General features: G+C 41.9%; 1 protein-coding gene across 2 annotated transcripts in view; it reads right to left on the bottom strand.

Annotated features, from left to right (window-relative positions):
* LOC120926942 (transmembrane protein 244-like) overlaps positions 1–14,706 on the bottom strand; it is a 28,122-nt gene extending 13,416 nt beyond the window's left edge. Inside the window, exons 1-4 of one of the 2 annotated variants that reach the window (XM_040337275.1) lie at positions 14,568–14,704; positions 12,146–12,219; positions 6,330–6,455; positions 3,516–3,560 (exon numbers count right to left, since the gene is read on the bottom strand). In XM_040337275.1, coding sequence (XP_040193209.1) covers positions 3,516–3,560; positions 6,330–6,455; positions 12,146–12,219; positions 14,568–14,599 — 277 coding nt within the window. In that variant the 5' untranslated portion in view covers positions 14,600–14,704. Of the gene's footprint in view, positions 1–3,515; positions 3,561–6,329; positions 6,456–12,145; positions 12,220–14,567 lie in introns of both variants that reach the window. The other variant, XM_040337277.1, reaches the window with a different exon arrangement.
* Positions 14,707–17,720: the final 3,014 nt, after the last annotated feature.

The raw sequence follows: 17,720 nt of genomic DNA, 5'->3' as shown, positions 1-17,720 counted from the left end.
TTGTGAATCTGGCCCCCTGTGTTTATATGTAAATAACTGGCATTGATATGTAAATAGACAGAGTGTGAGGGGAGGAGAGCCAATCAGCGGCATCTTGTCAGAAGTTATAATGCTGATAACAGAAGAACAGAACAGGAGAAAGCCATGGGACAGTGGAGAGAAATAAGAAAACATTGCAGATATATGTGCCCAGCTCAAATTTCATGAATCAGGTTTACATCCACCTTAAGGCAAAAAACATATTTTGTGTTTGTCGGGAGACGTTGGTCAGTTTAAAAACAGGTTTGACATTTGGTTTGTGTATATGTTGGTCTGTCTTTCAGAAGCTGGCTGTTTGGCCAAGAGCTGTCGGACGAGCATGCTCGAAAACCAGCAGCCGTCTGACTCCGGATTGGTGCTGATCGGAGTGTCCTTCCCCCTGTTAGAACACAACAGCTCAGTGGGGGAGATAGCTGTACTAATGCTGGATGGTTATTAAAGCTGTACTAATGTTGGATGGTTATTAAAGCTGTTCCGACCGGTTGCACGAAAAAAACTGTTAGTGTGTACCAAGCCTTAGCCCCCTTTCACACTGAGGGGTTTTTCAGGCGGGACAGCGATAAAAAAATCTCCTGCAAGCAGCATCTTTGGAGCGGTGAGAGGAGCGGTATGTATACGGCTCCTTCACAGCTCCTTCCCATTTAAAACAATGGGAAACCGTGGCAATACTGCCCGCAATGCGCCTCTGCAGAGGCGCATTGCGGGCGTTATTAACCCTTTATCGGCCGCTAGCGGGGGTTAATACCGCACCGCTAGCGGCCGAATCCCGCAGCAAATCTGACAGTATAGCGCCGCTATTTTTAGCGGCGCTATACCGCCACCGCGGCTCCCGCCCCAGTGTGAAAGGGGCCTTAGAATGGGCAGGTACACACACATGAAATTGACTCTAACTGATACACTGACAGCAGTGTGCAGAAGCACAGATGATGATAACACCTCACCGACATGACATGTCCCTTCCTGAGTGACAGTGACAGTCTCTCTCCACACCAGGCAGTCCCTTTAGTCCACACCAGTCCAAACAGCACTGAGGCCTCGTACACACGACAGAGTTTCTCGGCAGAATTCACCGAGAAACTCGGTCAAACCCGGATTCTGCCGAGAAACTCTGTCGTCTGTACACTTTTGGCCCGATGGAGCCGCCGAGGAACTCGTCGAGAAAATAGAGAACATGTTCTCTATTTTCTCGTTGTTCTATGGGAGAAGGCGGCCCGCCGAGCTCCTCGGCGGCTTCATCCCTGAACTCGACGAGGAACTCGACGTGTTTGGCACGTCGAGTTCCTCGGCCGTGTGTACGGGGCCTCACAGTCCTGCTCCCGGCTTGTCTTGCTCCCGTCCTGCAGGCCTGCACACGAGGCTCCAGCTGCTCCGCTCAGCTTCCTTGTACCATGACATCACACAACCAACTCAGGCACCGGCGCCGCCAGAAAACACATTGTAGCAAGTACTCAGGTCATCTCGGCTGGCTCCATATTTTTTAGTTGCAACCTTTTCCTGTCACTGGTATTTACTGGCAGGAGAAAAGTGCATTTTTTTTACTAGCTGCCAGTAAAAATAATGACGTTGGCAACACCTGCAGCAGTGAGAAGAACTGGCTGTTGGAAGTCTTGGAAAGAAAATTGTAATGACGTCACCATCAGAGGCTTGGGTGGGGCCTCTGACGGTGACGTCATAACGTTTTTCTTTCCAAGACGGTAGATTGGAGTATGAGAAAGGAAGTAGAGTGAAGCTAATGGAGACACTGCGGCTTTTGCATTACATGTTTTATTGATTTGTCGTCTGATGAATTCTTTCCTGTAAGTGCAAACTTATTCCTTTATTAAACCGACTTTTATTGATATACTACACCATGGTAGTTTTTCCTTTTATGTTTTTGAGCACCATGAATTATTAGCTGGAAGTTCCAGACACTACCAAGGTCCCAGGGAGACCATTATATTCCTATGCTGGGCGAGACTGCTGAGGCGGTCATCGCTATCTGGTAACCAGATTATTCAATCACCTTGGGTGTCGATCTGTGTGAAGATTTTGTCACAATTTTCTTACTGCAATTTATCCTTATTTGCCTGGATGGATATTATTACATAGACACCTATGGACTTTTATTTGTGATGGGACTTTGCCTTAGTTTTCTTTTTTCACTTTTCTTTTCCACTTTGGTATTTTTTATATATTTTTTTTAAAAATTTACAAATAATTTTAAAAATTAATTTAGCGCTGCATCCACTTTTGCATATATATCTTGGTTTAAGTTTGTGTACTGGACTTTTTTGATGCTGGCAGCTCTTTTTCATTTCAATTGTGATTATATTAATATACATCAGTTTCTAGCGTAGCGTTAGCCTTCGGGCTTATTTCTTCCTCTAAACCCTCACATATACCCAGTGAAGTGAACAGCCTCAGATGAAACACATCATTCTACATGTTATCTGCTGTCTTCTCTTCCCTACATCCCTTTAAAAGGGCAGAAAAGTGTTACAATCTTTCTTCATCTGTCAGGAGCACAAAGAAGTGGGCAGATGGGGGATACAGTAACAGTGAATGAGAGCTGGTTGGAGGAAAGGAACACCCCCCCCCCTTTCACACTGAAGAAAAACTGTGTTCTTTATAGACAAGCTTTGTTCTAAACTCTGCCCCCGCCCTTCCCTCTTCACACAAATTTATCTCATGTGTCAGGAAAACTTGTCAGAAGTGACTCATGCTGATAACAGAGGAACAAAGCACCAGAGAGAAATTACACTTCGAGCTATGAAGAGAGACAAGTAAACACTACGGATATACAGTCGGTGCTTTGCTCCGATTCTATGACTGAGGTTTACAACAACTTTAAGCTCTGCTGTATAGTAGATTGCAAAAGGCTGATACCAGGTTAAATTCAGATAGTTTTAAGCCTTATACACACGATCAGACTTCCAACTGACTTTTCCATGGATTTTGCTCCGAAGGGCGTTGTCAGTGAACTTGGTATGCATACACACGGTAGGAATTTTTCAGCCAACAAACACGAACGTAGTGACGTAATAGACACACTACATGATTTTTCTGCTCTTTACCACCACCCTTTGGGCAACCTCTGCTGTTGTTGTCTGATCTTTAGCATTGGTTCTGAGCATGCATGTTTGGACTTTAATCCGATGGACTTGTGTACACACGATCAGATTATCCGACGTAGGACAATTGTTGCCGGAAAGTTTGTCTGTTCACACAGCGAACATTTGTCCGATGAAAAAGCAAAAAAGTTTGTCCCATGGAGCGCACACACGGCCGGATTGTTTGCAGAAACAGGTCCGTCAGAGGTTTGTTGTCAAAAAGTCAGATCGTTTGTACGGGCCTTAAGTTTTGTTGAAAAATATATCAGCACAATGAAACACTATCTATGAATGGAGGACGGATATACTGTATGATTGAAAGGTTTTTAAATGCAAACAGTGAAATATGCCCATAACCAGAAGATGTGAAAAAAATACTAAAATTACCTATTTGCGACCACCATTGCCACATCCCTGGAAATTCTTGTGTAACTACAGATGTGAGAGATAAAAACAGTTGTAACATATTTTCACATCAACCTAAAAGCCATTGAAAATTTGCATTGAATAAACTTTGATCTACACATAGTAAGCAGCAATAATAAAACTATTTATGGAAAACCTAGCTGTTCAGATGTGATTTGTTGCATTCAGAGGATGCTTGGTTTTGAACATATCACTTCTCACTCTTCTCAGGAATTTTATTGTCACTGTGTGAAAAGTCACATGCATTTATGATTTACATTTAACTATTACAAGTACACCAACAAACATTAGTTGCTAGTAGGCATAAGGTTTGGGTTTGCCACGGGGTTGCAGTTGCAGCAAAATGTACAAACGTATGTGTATGTGTTATATTCATTGCTGTATATTTCCACTGTTACATTACAGTGATTTGCCGTTTAGTGGACTACAGACAGGGGAGTGTACCCCACTGTATTCACTATGCTGTTTAGAGGCATCAGTGCTACATTACTGTGAATTGCATTGTAGTGGGTTCCAACTTTTGTAATTCAAAGTGACTAGACCCCACGGTGCCGATTAGGACTACCCTTTTGTCTGTGTAAGCAACAACATCTGATGCTGGTCCACCATTTTTTTATTTTATTTTTTAATCATTTTATTTTTTGCAGAAAAAATAAAATTGTTAATGGATGGCGCTAATTCTCAACATTTTTAATACCAAACCCATTGAGAACAATGTGCAATTTTTATGATAAGTTCCCTGAACGTGAATCTAACCCATTCATGTTTTGCTCATCATTATTTGCCAGAACTTGCTTCCAAGTTACAGGATATCAAGAAAGTGTCCTTTATATTTGATAAGGCAAGTGTGGGACACATTACTTGGAAAAAAAAAAAAAATCATTTTGTTCTTTAACCACTTAAGGACCGGACCAATATGCTGCTAAATGACCCAAGGGTTTTTTACAATTCGGCACTGCGTTGCTTTAACAGACAATTGCGCGATCGTGCGACGTGGCTCCCAAACAAAATTGGCGTCCTTTTTTCCCCACAAATGGAGCTTTCTTTTGGTGGTATTTGATCACCTCTGCGGTTTTAATTTTTTGTGCTATAAACAAAAATAAAGCGACAATTTTGAAAAAAATTCAATATTTTTTACTTTTTGCTATAATAAATATCCCCCCAAAAACATATATAAAACATTTTTTTTTCCTCAGTTTAGGCCGATACGTATTCTTCTACCTATTTTTGGTAAAAAAAATAGCAATAAGCGTTTATCGATTGGTTTGCGCAAAATTTATAGCGTTTACAAAATAGGGGATAGTTTTATTATTTTATTTTTTTACTACTAATGGCGGCGATCAGCGATTTTTTCGTGACTGCGACATTATGGCGGACACTTCGGACAATTTTGACACATTTTTGGGACCATTGTCATTTTCACAGCAAAAAATGCATTTAAATGTAGGAGTTAGGGTTCACCTAGTGCAGTGTTTCTCAATTCCAGTCCTCAGGCCCCCCCAACAGGTCAGGTTTTCAGGATTTCCATTATTTTGCACAGGTGATTTGATCAGTTTCACTGCCTTAGTAATCACCACAGCCTTTTCATCTGAGGGAAATCCTGAACACCTGACCTGTTGGGGGGGGCTGAGGACTGGAATTGAGAAACACTGACCTAGTGTGTGTTTACAACTGTAGAGGGGTGTGGCTGTAGATCTGACGTCATCGATCGAGTCTCCCTATAAAAGGGATCACTCGATCGATGCAGCCGCCACAGTGAAGCACGGGGAAGCCGTGTTTACATACGGCTCTCCCCGTTCTTCAGCTCCGGGGAGCGATCGCGAGGGGGCGGCTAGAAACGAATAGCCGCCCCCTCGAATAGCCGAATAGTCCCGATCGGACCCCCGACCCACGTCAAGCAGAGCACGTACAGGTACGTACATGTGCCTGTCCGTGCCATTCTGCCAACGTATATGTACATGCGGCCGTCCGGAAGTGGTTAAAAAGTGCACAATATTAGACAAAACCAATACGGAAATACCAACTTAAAGTGGATGTAAACCCCAATTTTTTTTATCTTTTTTTGATGTCACAATGTAGAGAATACGATTTCCTATTATATGTGCCCAGTCTTGCCACACAGAGTTAATCCAGCGCTGAGCAATCCTCTTTTTATTGTTCAGTGAAATAAATCAGACTTCCAGATAAAGACCAAAGTCCTTTCTTAAATGACAGGTCATTTACATATCTTGTGCACTAGCTTGCAGACATGCACAGCTTCTGTAAAGTGCACAATTCACATGCCCCTCCCCTCTCCTCTCCCCTCCAGCTCTCCCAGGATTGGCTGTCTTTCCGTTGTTTTGATTAAATGTTTTCAAAATATGAGGTGATCCACAGTTTAGTGTAAACAGCCATCAGAATATACATAGACAAGAAGCTGTGCATGTCTGCAAGCTAGTGCACGAGATATGTAAATAACCTGTCACTCAAGCAAGGACTTTGGTCTTTATCTGGAAGTCTGTTTTATTTCACTGAACAATAAAAAGAGGATTGCTCAGCGCTGGATTAACTCTGTGTGGCAAGACTGGGCACAGATGATAGGAAATTGTATTCTCTACATTGTGACATTAAAAAAAAACACAATAAGAATCATCTTTTGAAAAGGGGGTAAATTGAAAGAAATTAAATGAGGATTTCAAATTTTTGGAACATTTAGGAATTCCTGTTACTATTTTTCAATGATCAATACATTTCTGAGGACAATCCAGCAAGAAAATGATAGCGTTGATTACCTACCAATGCAGCAAATAATGATGTGAAGAAAGCTTACTGTGGTTGAGTAATCCCACACCATTGAACCAACAACTGGCACAAACAGAAGGCCACTGAAGAAAAATGTTACTTCCGCTGAAATCACCTGCACTGTGGATATATTAAAGATGCAATAAGATGAAAATTTCGGAGACTTCGATAACTTCTACAGACTCATATGGCAACAATTACTACTGTAAAAAGGGTCATCTGGAAGAATTTTCTTTAGATATACTTGCTCAGTAAAAATACAACATTTGCAGAGTGAAAAAAGGCTTAGTGCAATACCAATGAGGGGGCACTATTCCTCATACTAATACCAATAATGGGGCACTACTACTCCCACAAATACCAATGATAGGGCACTATTCCTCACACTGATACCAAGAATGGGGTACTATTCCCCCAACTAATACCAACGATGGGACACCATTCCTCCCACTGACACCAACAATGGAAATGATTCTTCTCACTAATACCAATGATGGGGCACTGTACCTCCTCCTACCATCCACAGGCGGCGTTATGTTATTTTTTTTATTACATAATGGACAATGGTCACAATTCGGCTCTCCCAAAGTCTGAACGACAGTAAACTGGCCCTTTGCCTAGAAAGTTTGGAGACCCCTGGTTTAGACATTTTTAGGTGCAGTAAACATAAATATTCGCTGAATGACTATTCTTCAATAGAGATTAGGTTCAGGTCAGACAGAGGTTCATGGTAAAATCAAGCTATTCGCAGTCCTGGCGAAATAATGGGGCAACTTGTCTGCCCTCTGTTGATGGTAATAATAATGCACTGCAAGGGCCCTTGAACTATAGTTAGTTGACTTAGAACAGTTGGTTATGAGGTCTTTGTTATGAGCCAGTCCCCTTACTATAACTACAAGAATGAATAGACTGAAGATGATGCAGCAGTGGAAAATAGGAAAGCAGCAGGACAATTTTGTATTGCCATTTTAGTCATATTTTCCAGTGCTGCATCATCTGCGACCTGTTAATTCATAACGATAGTTTGATAGAAATGTCTACAAATACAAGTGACGACAGCCATTAAAAATATACTGATATCACTCATCTCAGAAAATTGGACTGAATATTTTCATCCCTATTTCGATACTGCTATATTGACCAAAAAGTTCATTCAATTAAGATTTTTCTACAGAATATATTATATGCCCTTTCAACTCTTTTATATGCACAAAAAGAACGCACCAAGTTGTCATAGATGGCAAAAAGAAACCAGCAATTTTCTGCACATGATCTGTGATAGAATTTGAACTTTCTGGTGCCAAATTGCTGCCTTTATTGCCTTATCGTTTGTTCTCCCCAAAATTTCCTAAGTGGTGCATATTATGGATTTTTGAAGCCCTAGACATTGCCACCACACAGAAACACTTTTTAAGAATTCTACTACATTATGCAAAAAATAATGCTGGTACTTCAATGAACGCATACTGACATAGGCATGCGCACAGGGTGTGCCAGGTGTGCCTGGGCACACCCTAATCACCCTGTTCTGTGCAGATTCCCCCTGCTGCTTTCAGACGTGACCGGAAGTGACGTGATACCCTGACCGTCCAACCGGAAGTGCCTGTGTTTGGCGTTTTTTTATTCGTTTTGTTGTAAGCATGTTTTTATCTTCATTAAACCGTTCGAGTGTTTGACATATTTCACTATGAGAGCTTTTATTTCTTTATCTTGCTCATGCTAACACTCACGGTCGTCTTGGTGAGCTGATTTCATTGTACCTGTACCCGGATTGTCACCACTCGCAGAGGACGCCCCTGGACTCTATTTCGGTGCCTTTGAGGAATTCGTTTTCACGCATTACTTACTGGCTGGAGGTAAGCGCTCTGTGAGCTCAATCTTTGTGAAGACTCATCTAGATTGTCTACATTGATCATCCATGGACAGAAGTTTTAATATTTGCTGCACATCGATTTCATTCATTTTTGGACTTGAGTTATAGTTATAGTTTTAAATTGTTTGCTGCACTCAATTGCACTTATTCTTGGACTTGAGTTATAGTTCACTATTGATTTTGGTTCACTGTTTTCTTTTGATATAGGTTTTTCAATGGATTGTTATCAGTTTTGACTGATTTATTATTCACTTTTAGATTTTTCAATGTGCGCTCATCACTTATACTTTTTAACCCCCTGCTGCTTTGCTGCAGAGAAAGAGACTGGGGAATCTTTGTCCTCAGTCCCTTTCTCTGTGTCAAATATGAGACATCAGGGGTCTATTTGGATCCCTGATATTTCACCAAAAATGGGGCTCCTAAAAAAATGTTTTAAAAAAAACATTGTAAAAAAGAATAAAAAAAGTAAGTAAATAAATAATAATAAAAATGTTTTATTGTAAAAGAGTAAAAATAATCAAATAATTAAAATAAACTATTGACACCAATCTCTGCCCTACTGATACTAACTATATATATATATATATATATATATATACAGACACGTGTGAGTTTGAGCTTTGGGGTGCACACCCTTATGCAATAGGCTGTGCACACCTATGCATACTGACCCTACCTGTTTTCAAATTCTAGAAAAACCTAATTATTCAATTTTTACCACTTTATAAATTGACATATGAATCCAGGGGCTGTTCATCCAAATTTAACAAGATTTGGGGTTAGTGGCTAAACCTTACTGATACACTTGACATGCCTACTATATAAATCCATGTTTTTGAGCTACTATGTCTGGATAAACGCTTGTCCGCTTTTTATTTTGTAAGAGTCATAAAAGCACAAGATAGGTTTCATCCTTTTGACATTTTTTTGTACAACTTGCAAAGTACGCTCTTTTGTGTTTTTTTGTTTGCTGGTCTTTTCTTTTACTCTACCGTTAACCCTTATTTTACCTATTGTAATAACCTGTAGGTAGTTCTGCATTACGGGTTAATGGTCTCTTTGATCTGTACATTCATGTACATGCTCTATTATCCACCTATTGTATTTTTGAGCCAATGTGTTTTGAAAAGATATTGTACTGATATTTTAGCCCCACTAATGGGGAAAAGAAAAGACCAAGAGAAGCCTGGAGGAGGGAAAATATCCATCCCCTACTTACATGGAGGCTCAGAGTGCCGGGATAGAGAAAGCCCACAGCTCCCCATAAAGATGAGGACGCCCATGGTGTCGTCGCTGATGGTACACAATAATGACTCCAAGTGTCTATAAAATAATGAATATGTGTGGCTAGTCACCATTCATTATGGGTCGACAAATTATGGTTATCCACCATTCAATTCTCTACAGCCACACATATTCATTATTTAATAGACACTTGGAGTCATTATGGTGCACCATCAGCGTCCCTACCACCACATCTCCCAGGACAGACATGTTGACCCTCCATGTAAGTAGGGGGATGGATATTTTCCTTCCTCCTGGCTTATTTTGCTCTTTTCTTTTCCCCGTTAATGGGGCTAATATTAGACTATTTTAGTTTTATATATATATTTTCTTCACAAATATGTTGTATGCACCTTCTCTTGATGAGGTGGAACAATCACCAAAACACGTCAAGCTTTCAGTGATGCATAAGCCAGTGTTTCTCAACTCCAGTCCTCAAGGCACCCCAACAGATCATGTTTTCAGGATTTCCCTCAGATGAAATGTCTGTGGTAATTACTAAGGCAGTGAAATAACTGATCAAATCACCTGTGCAAAATAATGGTAAGCCTGAAAACATGACCTGGTGGGGCGCCTTGAGGACTGGAGTTGAGAAACACTGGCATAAGCACATGTTTTTGACATACAATGTATTTGTGCCTTTCCAATGGTTCTTTATATGGAACAATATTGCTTCATGATATCATAGACTGTACAGTGTCATGTTTTTACCTTGTTCTATAGATGTTTAGCACTGGTCCATGGTTATTATAACAGTAAACCATCCACATGGTAACTTTTACTGTAATGGACATGCCATGTTGTGTATACTTGTCTAATAAATGTTTTAACCTCTTATCCAGTTCCTCTCATGTGCCTCATTCAAAGTCCCAACCCCTTTTCTAATTAAGCAATGAAGCATAGCCTATACAACCAAGCATTTTGTGTATTAACAGTATAACACAAGTGCACGTTATAAAATGACTCATACTAGATATGAATAAAGATAATAAAGAAATATATAAGGGCATGCAAAGTAATTTAGGATAGGTTCCTACTAGTGTGATCCGAATTGTATCTCATTTACAGTGCAATTATGTAGTTGCATTTTGGATGTGGTTTGCATATTGTATGGTGCCAAAACTATGCTGGAATTGCACTAAAGTAATACAGGATACTTTTCCAAAATTGATTTGTGCCGTGTTTCAATAATGTGAATGGGCACCATTGAAAACAATGTGATTTACATTGTCATGCAATTCTGTGTGATTCTGTGAGACTCAAATTGCATCTGAAATAGCACTAGTGTGACCCAGGCCTAATACAGGCCTTCAGCCTAGGTTCAGACTAGTGCCATGCAGGAACCAACGCGATTACAGCGCTGGTTCCCACATCACTTCTCTCCCACAGGCAGTTCACAATGCCCTCTGCGCTGTGGGTGTCAATGCATTGTTATTGATACCCCCAGAATGGTTCACAGATCGCAGTGCCCATGCGTTCCGTTTCCAGTGCAGAGAAAAACAAGTCCCTGCACCTTTTTCTATGCAAATCCAATGCGAGTTCAGCCATAAAACTGTATGGCTGAACTCGCATTGCTCAGACATCGCATGTGATCGACACCTGCGGTGTGGGCATGAATCACATGCGATGTCTGAGATCGCACTAGATCTGAACCTAGGCTAAGGGTCAGCTTTAAGTAGTGTAATCTGTGAATGCTAGAGATTAAATGTGAACAAAATACCCCTTTCCCTGATTTAGTGGAACAGACACCAAGATTTGGCTTGCTGTGTGATTCTTGAGAATCCACCTGGTATTTTGTGATTTAGTAGAGGTTTAAATGCCTTAGGCCCCGTACACACGAGAGGATCTATCCGCTGGAATTGATCTGCGGATCAGTTCCAGCGGATAGATCCGCTGGTGTGTACATCCCAGCGGATCTTTTTCCGCGGATTTTTTTCAGCCCGACCGATTTCCAGCAGATAAAAATTTCTTAGCATGCTAAGAAATCTATCCGCTGGAATCGGCTTCAGCGGATCGATCCGGTAGTCTGTACAGACTCACCGGATCGATCCGTCCGATTCCCTCCCTCGCATGCGTCGCAATGATTCGACGCATGCGTGGGTATCCTTATATGTCAGCGTCGCGCACGTCGCCGCGTCATCATTGCGGCGACGGCGCGACACGTCATCGCGATGGGATTTCGGCACGGATTTCGATCCGATGGTGAGTACACTCCATCGGATCCAAATCCGCGGAAATCCTCGAGAGGATTTATCCGCGGATACGGTCCGGCGGACCGTATCCGCGGATCAATCCTCTCGTCTGTACCCGGCATTACTGGTTCACTTTAGGGGCATGTGTATTCATGAGATACACTGGAAAGTACAATGATATATTTTATTAAATATACAGTATACCTCTACATCCGCTGTAATTGGAGTCTGTGCATTATGTGAAGGGGTTTTGTAAATGCACATGGTAATGAGTATAGGAGGATTCTTTTACCAGTCCACAGAGCTGAGGTTCACCTAAGACAGCAAATTGGTTTCCTACAACAAACATCCACCATTGATCAACCCAATTTGCTGCAAATGAAGGTTTGTGTAGACTTATTTGTTGTTTTTTTGTGAATTACACCTTGACTATGGCATTATAATAACAATACAGTACTCACCAAGATATTCAGAACTGTTTATAGATGGTAGAATTGTATGTCTGAATGGTATTTCCCAGTCAAAATTTTCTATCCTAGAAAAAAAAGAGTAAGTATATATTTAGCAGAAGACTTTAAAGTGGTTGTAGACTCACTTTTGAAAAAAATAAAATAAATAACACCTGCAAGACAAATGTATAATGAGCATGCATAACATATTAGCTCATTATGTAATACTCACCTGGGATCGAAGCCCCCCGCTACGGTGCCCGACACAGCACCGGCCGTTGACATGTCATCCCGGAGTTACTTCCAGGTATCGCGGCTCTGGCACTGTGATTGGCCTGGAGCTGCAGTGATGTCACTCCCGCGCATGCGCACGGGAGCCACCAGTGACTGCATGACCTCCTTTAGAAACGGCACGATCATCGTTTCTAAAGTGTGCATACGCCGTAGACAACGGCGCACGTCTCTTTTGTAAATATCTCCAAAACCATGTAACAGGTAAGCCTTAATCAAGGAAGCTTTAACAACAAAACCCGGAAGCTGATTGGTTTCTATGCAGAGCTGAATTTTGCACTCTCCAGTTTTCGAAAATCAACCCCTGTATTTTTACTTTGTCCATCAGCTCATCCCCCACAGTAATTATCTTTTGTATCACTTGACCCTCCCTCTTAGGCCCCTTTCACACGATCAGACCGAACCGGTCCACCTGTCAGTTTTTCATGCAGACCCAATCGGGCCACTCATTGTCCTCTATGGACACCCGCCTGACATCCGATCTGACAAAATACAGTGAAAACAGACGTATACCGATATGTTTACTCACTTCTGTCCATCGGGTCGGATCCGATGGGATAGGATAAGAACGGACATGCTGTTCAGTTTTATCCAATCTCCCCATAGAGGTGAGCATGACTCTGGCAGGTCCGCCCCTGCTGAGATAGCAGAGTCCATTAAAACAGATCCACCCTGTGTGAAAGGGGCCTTAGATTGTAATCTCTAATGAGCAAGACCCTTTGATTTCTCTTGTGTTGAATTGTATTGTAATTGTAATGTTTGCCTTCACTTTGTAAAGCTCTGCACAAACTGTTGTTTCTATATAAATATTGTATTATAATAATATAAAATATATAATAAGGGAAACTCCTAAATGGCACAAGTTAGACCCCTTTCACTCTGGGACGGTGCCGGCATTAGCGTTTTTAGCTGCACTTTACTGCTGTTATAGAGGCGCTTTTTGGCCGCTAGCGGGCACTTTTAACCCCTGCTAGTGGCTGAAGAAAGGGTTAATAGTGCCCTTGTTGCGGTGCGGCCAAAGTGCTTAGCAGGTGCTTCGGCAGCGCTGCCCATTCATTTAAATGGGCAGGGGCGGTTTGGGAGTGGTGTATACACCGCTCCCGCACCGCCCCAAAGATGCCGCTTGCAGGACTTATTTAACCCATCCTGCAAGCGCACTGCCCCAGTGTGAAAGCACTCAGGCTTCCACACTGGGGTGGCTTGAGAGGCGCTTTACAGGCGCTATTTTTAGCGCTAAAATGTTTGAAAGCGCCCCAGTGTGAAAGTGGTCTTACTAATGTATGCCATCTTAATAGAAATTAGAAGATATATCTAGCGGTTGAAGTATGTTTTAGCATCAGAATGTCCTGATACAGATTAAAGCATTACTAACCCAATATACAGTAAAACCTTGGTTTGAGAGTAACTTGGTTTGAGAGCATTTTGAAAGACAAGCAAAATGTTTTAATAATTTTTGCCTTGATATACAAGCAATGTCTTGATATAAGAGTAGCATCATGTCAGAACTGAGTATAAGAAAGAAGAGAGGAGCCTCTAAGTGTAGCAATATGGTTACATTTAATGAAGGTATAACATTTAGCAACTTATTGCTACACTTAGAGGTGCCTCTCTTCTCTTTTATACTCTGTAAAAAAATGCTTTGATATACAAGTGCTTTGGATTACAAGCATGTTTCTGGAACAAATTATGCTCGCAACCCAAGGTTTTACTGTATATATTGTAGCTTACCAATCATTAGATGTGGTGACTGCATTTGTTTTAGTTTTTTAGGCTTTTCCCCTCTGTTTTCACCTGCCAAGTAACTCACTTGCATTTGAGTGCCCCCACTCTGGATGAAGAAACACAGGGGGCTCTTTTGGACAGCATTGTCAATCTGGGAGGAGAGCATTAGATGTACTAGCAATACACTAACAAATTGAAAGCAAGCTTCAGCTAATAATTTGCTTTTGGGTATAATAACACTTTAAGAAAAGTAAGCTTTTTTTTATTTCTGCCTGTGTTTCTGTTAAGAGTTCTCCTTGCTGTTGGGTAAAAGGAGCAAGAAAACAGAAGCACTCGTTTTTTTCACAAATGAAATGTTCCAGTTTTCAGATGTCAATATAAATACAATATATTTCACTGTAGGAAATATAATAGCTATTACCTCAAAAATCCTGCACACACAGTGGAAGCCATGTAAAATACAGCATAGAATATTAAAAGACATATGAGAATATAGAGATGAATGTTCTAGGAAGAAGAGAAAAATAGGTGAGCACATTCAGCATATTGGATATTGAAACACTTATCCAACAGTATAAGAAAAAAATATATAATGTATATAAATAATATATAAATGTATATACAAACAGTATAATGAAACATTTCATTTCATTCTGATAAAAATAACAAGTTAACAGGGCAATCACCATTGATGTAAAATGTATCTATTTTTTGTTGTTGTGTACCCCAATTACAACCTTTTTTTTATGTGTACACTTGTTTTTGAAATGCCTTTCTGATCTTAGGATTGTTTGCTTCACATTTCAGTATGGGTTCCGTGCATGTCATTTGTGAGCTCATATTCCCAGTACTTTGTAAGACCTAGACATTATGACTACATAATACTAACCCCTCTAACCCAAAAAAAAGGACATGTTCATACTGTATACTGGGAATAAAATAGTACAACACTTTAAATAATACATGTAAAAAATGGTCATTCAGCTACATAAATAAACATTCTACTGTACCATACTGCTCTTCACAGCTCTAATCCTGATGTCCATGACTTGACCAAAAGGGTTTATGGGATTTTCTGCAATCCTCTCATGTTATTAACTAACTCTATAGAATGTAGCAGTGCATCTGCAGCCTGTCAGAGCTTTAAAAGGTAACTCCACTTTTGTGGGGGGGGGAGGCAAATAAAGAAAAAATTATATATCGTATACAATTGCGACACAAGTCATATTGTACTTGAATGTTTTTAAAAATTAACTTTCCTTTTCAAACTGTAACCGCTGTAATTTTCTGAAAATGCAATATGGTTACCAGGAGGTGTTCTATACACAGACTGTATACAGAACCTTTTCACACAGCACCCTGCACCTCTGGATCCCTTCACACAGCACCCTGCACCTCTGGACCTCTTCACACAGCACCCTGCACCTCTGGATCCCTTTACACAGCGCCCTGCACCTCTGGACCCCTTCACACAGCACCCTGCACCTCTGGATCCCTTTGCACAGCGCCCTGCACCTCTGGACCCCTTCACACAGCACCCTGCACCTCTGGATCCCTTCACACAGCACCCTGCACCTCTGGATCCCTTTACACAGCGCCCTGCACCTCTGGACCCCTTCACACAGCACCCTGCACCTCTGGATCCCTTCACACAGCACCCTGCACCTCTGGACCCCTTCACACAGCACCCTGCACCTCTGGATCCCTTTACACAGCACCCTGCACCTCTGGACCCCTTCACACAGCACCCTGCACCTCTGGATCCCTTCACACAGCACCCTGCACCTCTGGATCCCTTCACACAGCACCCTGCACCTCTGGACCTCTTTACACAGCACCCTGCACCTCTGGATCCCTTCACACAGCACCCTGCACCTCTGGACCCCTTCACACAGCACCCTGCACCTCTGGATCCCTTCACACAGCACCCTGCACCTCTGGATCCCTTCACACAGCACCCTGCACCTCTGGATCCCTTCACACAGCACCCTGCACCTCTGGACCTCTTTACACAGCACCCTGCACCTCTGGATCCCTTTACACAGCACCCTGCACCTCTGGACCCCTTCACACAGCACCCTGCACCTCTGGACCCCTTCACACAGCACCCTGCACCTCTGGATCCCTTCACACAGCACCCTGCACCTCTGGACCCCTTCACACAGCACCCTGCACCTCTGGATCCCTTTACACAGCACCCTGCACCTCTGGATCCCTTCACACAGCACCCTGCACCTCTGGATCCCTTCACACAGCACCCTGCACCTCTGGACCCCTTCACACAGCACCCTGCACCCCTGGATCCCTTCACACAGCACCCTGCACCTCTGGACCCCTTCACACAGCACCCTGCACCTCTGGATCCCTTCACACAGCACCCTGCACCTCTGGACCCCTTCACACAGCACCCTGCACCTCTGGATCCCTTCACACAGCACCCTGCACCTCTGGATCCCTTTACACAGCACCCTGCACCTCTGCACTCCTTTGCACAGCATCCTGCACCTCTGGATCCCTTCACACAGCACCCTGCACCTCTGGACTCCTTAACACAGCATTCTGCACCCCCTGCATGTTACATAGACTGTGACAGCCCCCTCCCCCTTCCTACTTTAATCATGCAGCCAGAGGGAGAGACACTGCAGTTCGGGAACTGCTGGAGTTATTTTTCATATTACCTAGAGACTGAGGACATGATACAAGAGATGGCTAGACATACACTGACATACACTGTGGAGGCTTGCTGCCCCAGGAGGGGGTTTTAATCTGGTGAGTGTGGGACACACCAGAGCATTAAGGAAGGGAGCACAGAGTGGACACAACATTAATCTATTAAGTGTGGCATGCAGCACTTTTTGCATGACGTATACAGTACTTTTATATAACGGCACGAAGATCATAAATATCACTCAGCACTTTAAAGACATATGGACTTTATTTATTTCTTTATTAGGATTTTTTCATTGTATTTATTTTTTAGTGACAACACTAATATATTAATGCATTATTGATATATGGCACTGGTTATTTGATTTTACTATTGCGCTATTGAAATATGACACTGGTCATTCGTTTTTGGAAATAGTAGCATTTATAACTGTATTTATTTATGTTTATATACACATATACCATAGTGTATTGACATTCAGTTAGTACTGCAGGCGCACTTACAACAAAGCACAGCCATTGGATAAATAATTTTATGTTGCATCACTGCATGTAATTTAGGATCACATAAGTAGGCGCCAACACCTACTAATCCCCTTTTTCTATACCTTACCCCACTTCGGTGGGATACATATGTAGGAACTATGAAGTAGAATGGTCCGCTAGCCCTCTTATCAAGGTAAATGCTAGCGATTAGTGGGTTTCCGTGTTTTGGATTGTTCACTGTTTGTAAATCTGTGAATTTACTTGCAACCTGGAAAATATACAGTATCTCACAAAAGTGAGTACACCCCTCACATTTTTGTAAATATTTTATTATATCTTTTTGTGCCCAATTAGCCATTTCCCTCCCGGGTGTCATGTGACTCGTTAGTGTTACAAGGTCTCAGGTGTGAATGGGGAGCAG

The sequence above is a fragment of the Rana temporaria genome, chromosome 2, assembly GCF_905171775.1.
Source record: "Rana temporaria chromosome 2, aRanTem1.1, whole genome shotgun sequence".
NCBI classification, from domain to species: Eukaryota; Metazoa; Chordata; class Amphibia; order Anura; family Ranidae; genus Rana; species Rana temporaria.
The sequence above is the reverse complement of the archived record's forward strand: the minus strand, read 5'-3'. Positions and strand labels throughout refer to the sequence as shown.